Source organism: Polyodon spathula, chromosome 12 (genome assembly GCF_017654505.1).
Source record: "Polyodon spathula isolate WHYD16114869_AA chromosome 12, ASM1765450v1, whole genome shotgun sequence".
In the NCBI taxonomy this organism is placed as follows: Eukaryota; Metazoa; Chordata; class Actinopteri; order Acipenseriformes; family Polyodontidae; genus Polyodon; species Polyodon spathula.
This window is the reverse complement of record NC_054545.1, coordinates 714687-723529: the sequence shown is the minus strand read 5'-3', so window position 1 is coordinate 723529 and position 8843 is coordinate 714687. Positions and strand designations below refer to the sequence as shown.

The following is an 8843-nucleotide window of genomic DNA, read 5'->3' as shown; positions in this document are numbered from 1 at the left end:
TATTGGTCCATATTAGACTGGTTTTAAGTGGCTGTATTTGGACCAGCCACTGTTAAGATCATTAAAATAGATGCCTAAGCTATTCCTCTGGCTTAAATGAGTTAAAGTGCAGGGTTCTGTTAAAAGACCAGCTTCACTGTAACAGGTTAAAAGCAATTAAGCAATTTACACTTCAAAGTCCCCAACTGAATAGGTCCCAGTGCAAGTACTGCATTGATCTTTAATATGCATAGAAACAAAACAACAACAAAAAAATACAGAAACATGCATAATAATGCAAATATAAAGAACGGCTGGATAATCCTTTCATGGTGAGACGATAATCAAATCTGAGGTAGTACAGGAAAGGGAAAACATTGGGAAGAGAAAGCAAAGAACATCATGGAGCAGGGAAATTAATACCAATCATGAAGTGAGATATCTGCACACACACACACAACACTGATGCACGCACGCACGCACGCACGCACGCACGCACGCACGCACGCACGCACGCACAATCACAAGAAAAGGTTTTCAGTGTCTATGAGAAACTGTCTTTACGTTGCAGGTTATCCGCTCCTCTCGAGTGTATAAAACCACTACTGACCCCTGTGCTCTTGAAGGTGACATGGATTGATGAGATGCCTTCTGTAGAAGCGGCGACAGTGAGGCCCATGTAGGAAGGGACAGCGCTCCGGTTCCACTGTGAATCGATGAGGTCATGTGATGCACAGCCAGGTCGTCGATTCTCAGGGAAGCAGTGACAGTGATGCCCATGTAGGGTGGGACGGCGCTCTGGTTCCACTTTGAATGTCATGCACAAAAGGCTTTACAGGAGACCCGGTCCGAGAACTGTGATTCGATCCACAGTATTACACAGAGGTATTGCAGAAAACAGCACAGTGAGAGAAACTAATGACAACCAGTATCAGTTAGGTATCTGGAGAAGACCCATGCAGATATCCTCAATAATATACACAAAAAAAGAACGAAGATAATCATGGCCTGCCTAAAATCTCCAGATACCCAAGACTATACATTTATTTACACCACCTGTCGCAACGTTTGGAATCAGGAGCAGAGCTGACAGGCTGGGCTGGCCAACTGAAGCTAAGACAGAATGCACAGAGAGGGTGGAATGGGCAACGTGCCTGTTTAATGAATCTCAGTGAAGAGCAATGAAGGGGTTAATGAAATACACAGCAGTGTTGTTCAGACTGGACTGATTGGACAAATCCCTGGTGTGTATTTAAAATAATCCCACAAGATTCCCCTGTTCAGCTTGTTTTTGCTTTATTTTAAAGGGAAAGGCACGTCTGAATCTTCTGCACATCCCTAATATATTGTGTAACAGTCATTTGTTTTAAAGCTGGCTCCATATTTGCATTGTAACTGTGCCCTTGGTTTCTTTTATAACATCGATGTTATTGCTTTCACAATGCCCAGCACGCCTCTTGTGTTTCTCCTAATAAGACCTTTTCTGTACAGAGCATTCAAAAATAAAAGCTGACCTGGGAATGCCAGGAATGCTCAACAAAGAAATCCAGTCTTCAGAAAGTTACAGCCCTAACAATACCTCTGAAAAAACAACTCAATTATTTGAACGCACAGACTTAAGCATCTCTGAAAAAAATGAAATCTGCTCAAAATGAAGACTGAGCAGTGATGATGAAGAGTTGCCAGTGCCCCAGCCTCTGGGTTAGGGGGAGCGTGCTTCGTTGGGTGTGTGTGTCCTTTCAAACCACACTTTCAAACCACCCCATGCGCTTGGTTCCCTTAAACAGCTCCAGATCTGCAGGTGTCAATTCTCCAGGTTGCACGACCTCTGGAATTATTTTATGCCATTTAACGATTCCCTTAACTGTTGGGTTCTCTGCGGCACAAAGCACTGATTCAAAGCACGTGCTCTGTATAAGAAACTCTTTATAAGAGACTCTTTAATTCAGCAGTGTCCCATACAGCTGTGCCTTCGTGAGACTGTCCTTCCTGCAGAGTCCCGGGGTGCCAAATCTTTGGAACTGTGGAGATTTCTGTCTCAGAGCGGAAGGGGAATCGTGCTCCATGCTGTAGTGCTGGAGATCCAAAACCTCCAGTGAACTTTGGTTTAATGATTCAGCTGAGCTGTTTGGGCTCACGTCGACATATTCATTTTTCACACTGCTGGTGCTGCCTTTATCCTTTGAGCTCCCGTGAAACAAGCTCCTTTCAGACTTCTGGTCATCCTCCCTCTGTCTGTACATCTGCATCTTCTCCTGTGACCGGAGACCTATTTCACGCTCCAGGCTGGGGCTTGTTGGCATAAAGCAGGCAGGGTCCATAATCCGGCTCTGATACACATCTTCTCCTTCTTGGAAGCTGCTGTAGAGGTGGCCCAGCTTGCTCTTGGCCGGTCCGATTGCGAAGTGCTGCTCCGAGAAGCTGTAGGGTGAGACCCTGCCTGGGTTCCTGTAAGAATACGCGTTGACATCCTCCACGCTCAGCTGCCTCCAGCGTCTAGACAGGTCCTCCTCGGAGATGTGGACAGGGCTCCTGCTGTCGCCGTAGAGTGTGTGGGGGGAGGCCGTCCTCGGGGAGTGGAAAGGCTCGCTGAAGCATGTGGGGACAGTCCTGATGTAAACGGGTGAGGAGTCGTTCTGGTGGCCCTGCGCCATGTGCTGGAAACTCCTGGATTTGGGAAAGCCGGGGCTGTCCTTCTCGTAAGACGAGCTGCTCTTTCTGTCGTAGTTCTCGTCCCTCCAGTCCATGTAAAGAGCTCGGTGAGGCGAGGAGAGGGTGCTGCTTGCGCCATGGCCCTTCTCATCGGACTGCGCGCTGAAGCTGGAGTAGGAGCTGGAGGGGGGCAGGGAGGGGGTGAACTCGTTGAAGGGCTCGTGCGAGAAGCTCAGCTGGAAGCCATCCTCCTCGGTGGTGCTGTCTGTGGAGTTCTGTGGCCGGAACCTATCAGGGTCCCTGACATGCAGATCCACACTCTGCCTCCTCTCCCTCATCCTCTCGTCGGGGCAGTACAGGGCTGTGTCACTGCGGTACAGGTCTGACTTGTACACGCTTTTCCGGTTCAGCTTCTCTGTGCTCCCCATGCTGTTTTGTGCAAAGTTCCCCTCCCTGGACAGCGGGCTGGAAGAGTGTGAACCAGGCATGCTGTTGGGCGCTGGCTTTTCCAGGAGCTTGGCGATAACAGAAATAGGAACACTGTCAGAGTAGGGAGAGTGACAGAGAGGCAACGAGATGCCACAGCCATGCTTCTCCATGTGGGTGCTCACTCGCTCCTGAAATTCACTCGGTAACTGTGGTAAAAGAGAGGAAAGAAATACAGTTCTAAATAAACAGACTTGGGAGACAAACTCGCCCCAGACTCTAGCAGGGTACTGCAAATGGAGATAGATGCCTCTAATGGAGATAGGCAGCTAGCCTGGTGAGACAGAAATCAATTGTACTTCCCTGTCCTGCATTCAGTACAATCTATACTGTTGTGTTGAGGTCAAACAAATAGCAGCACAATGCAAGAACATTGCAGCTACTTTCCCAATGTGGAGTTTATTGTGTTTTAACTATTTTTTAGTGGACGTTTACCTGGTAAGGTTCACTATATGTATACATATTCACTAACATCTCTTACATCGTCTTTATAGGGTCCTGTCCAAGATTCTAGAGGTAAGCAGCAGTACACCCGTTGCACAGAAGAACATGTGCATTAGATTACATCAAACCTGTTTAAAGACAGACAGGTAGTTTTCTAATTATTCAGCAGATGGCTCTGTTCCCATAATGCACACATTTGCATTAACTTTAAAGGTTTTTATTTATTGATGTGTTTATCTTGCAGCTCAGTACACTTTAAGACATGTGTTGCTTTCAAGGAAATAGTGTCTTTAGCACAGTCCACTCCATTGCCCACATCTCTCAAGGAATATTTAGCGCACATAATTGCCTCTCGTTTTTCATGATGGCACTAAGACTACGATGTTTCAGTGGCTCTTACTCAAGTGCTGTGTGTAGTGAGACTGTATTTGTTACAGCACATTAACTACAGCTTGTATGTTTTAATGGTCAAATAATTCCTGCGAATTGTTCTCAATGGGTTAAGCTGGTTAAATAAATAAAGGGATTGCTGACTGACCTATTGATTGACGAATTGCAATCTGACAGCAATGTGAAAATTGAAGGCAAGTAAAGAAAGAGATTCACCTCTGAGAGTTTGTGGGCTCTGTAATGGGATTTGCTACACTGAAACAGCTGAGCAGCCACATTGCAGTCTTTCCTGTAGAGCTCCTGAAAAGAGAAGAGGCACGAATACCAGCATGGTCAACAACTCACAGCCACTTTACTGTCATCAGCACAGAGAAGAGACTAACCCTAACCCTATCCCTTTACTGTCATCAGCACAGAGAAGAGACTAACCCTAACCCTAACCCTTTACTGTCATCAGCACAGAGAAGAGACTAACCCTAACCCTAACCCTTACTGTCATCAGCACAGAGTAGAGACTAACCCTAACCCTAACCCTTTACTGTCATCAGCACAGAGAAGAGACTAACCCTAACCCTAACCCTTTACTGTCATCAGCACAGAGAAGAGACTAACCCTAACCCTAACCCTTTACTGTCATCAGCACAGAGAAGAGACTAACCCTAACCCTAACCCTTTACTGTCATCAGCACAGAGAAGAGACTAACCCTAACCCTAACCCTTTACTGTCATCAGCACAGAGAAGAGACTAACCCTAACCCTAACCCTTTACTGTCATCAGCGCAGAGAAGAGACTAACCCTAACCCTAACCCTTTACTGTCATCAGCGCAGAGAAGAGACTAACCCTAACCCTAACCTTTTACTGTCATCAGCACAGAGAAGAGACTAACCCTAACCCTAACCCTTTACTGTCATCAGCACAGAGAAGAGACTAACCCTAACCCTAACCCTTACTGTCATCAGCACAGAGAAGAGACTAACCCTAACCCTAACCCTTTACTGTCATCAGCACAGAGAAGAGACTAACCCTAACCCTAACCCTTTACTGTCATCAGCACAGAGAAGAGACTAACCCTAACCCTTTACTGTCATCAGCACAGAGAAGAGACTAACCCTAACCCTAACCCTTTACTGTCATCAGCACAGAGAAGAGACTAACCCTAACCCTAACCCTTTACTGTCATCAGCACAGAGAAGAGACTAACCCTAACCCTAACCCTTTACTGTCATCAGCGCAGAGAAGAGACTAACCCTAACCCTAACCCTAACCCTTTACTGTCATCAGCACAGAGAAGAGACTAACCCTAACCCTAACCCTTTACTGTCATCAGCGCAGAGAAGAGACTAACCCTAACCCTAACCCTTTACTGTCATCAGCACAGAGAAGAGACTAACCCTAACCCTAACCCTTTACTGTCATCAGCGCAGAGAAGAGACTAACCCTAACCCTTTACTGTCATCAGCACAGAGAAAAGACTAACCCTAACCCTAACCCTAACCCTTTACTGTCATCAGCACAGAGAAGAGACTAACCCTAACCCTAACCCTTTACTGTCATCAGCGCAGAGAAGAGACTAACCCTAACCCTAACCCTTTACTGTCATCAGCGCAGAGAAGAGACTAACCCTAACCCTTTACTGTCATCAGCACAGAGAAGAGACTAACCCTAACCCTAACCCTAACCCTTTACTGTCATCAGCGCAGAGAAGAGACTAACCCTAACCCTAACCCTAACTCTAACCCAAACAGCGTTGTTCATAGGAATTGATCTCAATGAGCATATTATTTCCACTCCTGTCTTCCCCTCCCTCCACAACCAGGTTCCTGTGTAAACACAGCACCAAGTGTAACAGCAGACCGAGTCAGGCAGGTGTAACTCCAGAACCTCTCAATCATTTAGTAGCAACGGGTGGCATTCACATTGTTGAGACACGTACAAGCCTGTGTGTGGCCTGTGTCGTGCTGAGGGGAGTCCACCTCCCTGCTTATCGCTCATCATGGGCTCAGCATTGTCAACTTAAACCCCTTGCTTCCCTGACGCTGTCCGAATGACAAACCCGGTTACATCAGGCATGCTGCAATGTATCTCACAGTTCATGTGTATTGATGACAACTGTCAATAAATCTCTGGCATTATCCCAACTGGCAGAATGGTTAGCAGTGCTGATTGAGCACGCAGCTCTCAAAAAAACATTGCAGTCGGGTCTTGGGGTCAAATACGTGTACCGGTTGCAACTAGACATTTCGTGCTAGCTGGGGTATGTTTGCAGAAAGCAAGACCCTTTAAAATTCATTCAATGCATATATATAAATGCAAATATATACACTGAAGATATAAAATACTAACAGGCGGAAGGCATGCATGGACAAGAAATCACTAGTCGGAGACTTCAATCAAACCCTGACAGAAAATGGAAAGCTGCCTCCGTTCTGCCTGACTCTAGCTCTTAGCACAGAGTGTTCCACTCCCTGCTATTTCCCAGCTCGGCCCTCCTCTGAAACACACTGTGAAGTGAGGGCAATGGGGGCAAAGGTGTGCTCTGCAGCTTTCAATTGCATGTCTGTAACTCAGAAGCAGGGAATGAAAGGTGCATTTTAGCAAGGCTTTTGACTGCTGAGGCACATCAGAGTCTGATCACAGCAAAGAAGGGAGCGGCTAAAGGAACATGCTGGGCTGCTTCATTGGGACTGAATATATATATATATATATATATATATATATATATATATAGAGAGAGAGAGAGAGAGAGAGAGAGAGAGAGAGAGAGAGAGAGAGAGAGAGAGAGAAAAATCATTCAGACAACAGTGCATGGGAACATCTCCAGGATATTACATACATGGAGGGTTTACAATATACAAGGATGCACCTATTTTGTTAATAAATGTGTCAGGTGGTGGCTGGCAACACAGGATATTGCAAAGTGCGTTAAAAAAAAAACAAAAAAACTAAAGGCAGAGATCCGAAAGGTTGAAACCTCTCCCTGTACGGCTGCATTTACATTGGGTCTCTGTGATCCCATATAATCTAATATAATTGTGCTGAATGAATCCCGGTAACTCCTGATGATTTGTTATATGATCTGGTGGGAAAACAATATGATACCAGGGCAATATGGGCTGTGAAACTGCATTGAAAATGAGTTGAGAGCCTGGTTTCCATACTCACATTATCCTCCCGGAGTTTATCGATGGTTATCTTGGCTTCCATGAGGTGATTATTCAGAACAATGATCTCGTGGCTCAGAGCTCTCTTGTCGTCATCGTCGCGCTGTGACTGGAGGAGTGACAAGACAAATCATTTCATTTTAAAGGGAATACAAAAGGTTTGCCGAAATAAAAAGAAAGCAGGCGTCAGCAACAACAAAAGAGAGATATGGCATTTTAAATGAAAAGTAAACAGAAACCATTTCTGCTGCTTTGAATTGTGTTCTGTAAACGACTGTTGTGGGGTCAAGAGAGTGGCTAATACAGCACTTTCAATGCAGGCCCAAGCAGCCCATATCAAACCTGCTAGTATCTGCAGTTACACAGGGTGTCTTATCAGCACAGACACCCCAACTCTGACAAGGACACAATGCCTCGAAAATCATGGGGTTTGCAGGCTCTGCAACAGTTGTAGTCTTCTGCAGCTATGTTATCATCAGAATGATCTTAAACAGACTGCTAAAGTGACCCGAAATACAGAACTCTGTTGTTCGGGTCAAGTTTTGTTAAGTTAACAGATGTTCTGTCTTCAAACAGTAGGAGTTAATTAAAGTCTGGAGTCCAGGCTTTGAAAATGTGGCTCAATAAGAAGTCTCATGCCGTTTGTTTGACTGTTTCTAACGATTCTATTGACAAAAATGCCAGATATATTAGAACATAAGAACACAAGAAAGGTTACATACGAGAGGAGGCCATTTGGCACCATCTTGCTCGTTTGGTTGTTAGTAGCTTATTGATCCCAGAATCTCATCAAGCAGCTTCTTGAAGGATCCCAGGGTGTCAGCTTCAACAACACTACTGGGGAATTGGTTCCAGACTCTCACAATTGTCTGTGTAAAACAGCACCTCCTGTTTTCTGTTCTGAATGCCCCTTTCTCTAATCTCCATGTGTGAGCCTTGTTAATACAGAAGTGCTGAACCCAGGCATTGTTTGCTATGATTCTGTTTACTTGATTTACATTTTTCAAAGCCATTGTTAATAGAAACACTAAACACACAAGATGCTCCTCAGAACACTCTGCAGAGATCTACTTCACATTTCCGCAGTTTTATACAGTAATATACAGTGGTGAACTTTTACGAGGGCTACAGTCCACTGGTTTAACTGCAGCACAAACAGGGCAACACTGAGCCTATCATTTGTAGGGGGAACCCTATTCTGATTTTGACAGCAAACTCCCAAACATTTCTTCTGTTAAAGTTAACGCTGCCCTAAGCTCTTCAGACTGGGCAGTTGTATTCCACGTCACTGAAGGTGTGCCACGCCACCTCCAACCATCTCTATTGTTCTCTTTTAGACAAGAGGCTTTCACTAAGCAAACAGCTGTGATACATTCCAGACCAAGGCTGACAAATGAATTAGTTCTGTATATTAAAATACAGGACAGCTACAGACACCCTTTCATTCAATTCTGTCTGAACCCCCTCCAGCTATACCCGATTCATTTAGCTTCTTATTCAATATTCATTGGATTGCCATGGCAACCTGTCAGGCAGCACAAAAGGGTGGACTGGTTGAACGTTGAATGTATACATATCTATCTATATATATATATATATATATATATATATATATATATATATATATATATATATATACACACACACACAGAAAATGTATTTAAAGGACATAATAGGTATTTATGTCCTTTTTGTAAAAATGGACTCACTATTTCTAATTATCTGTTTA

General features: G+C 44.7%; 1 protein-coding gene across 3 annotated transcripts in view; it reads right to left on the bottom strand.

Moving 5' to 3' along the window:
• Positions 1-200: 200 nt before the first annotated feature.
• LOC121324266 (brain-enriched guanylate kinase-associated protein-like) overlaps positions 201-8843 on the bottom strand; it is a 34981-nt gene continuing 26338 nt past the window's right edge. For 2 of the 3 annotated variants that reach the window (XM_041265966.1, XM_041265967.1), the window contains 3 exons: positions 7116-7223; positions 4168-4251; positions 201-3266 (listed from right to left, as the gene is read on the bottom strand). In XM_041265966.1, the coding sequence (XP_041121900.1) occupies positions 1920-3266; positions 4168-4251; positions 7116-7223 (1539 nt within the window). In that variant the 3' untranslated portion in view covers positions 201-1919. The remainder of the gene's footprint in view (positions 3267-4167; positions 4252-7115; positions 7224-8843) is intronic. The other variant, XM_041265968.1, reaches the window with a different exon arrangement.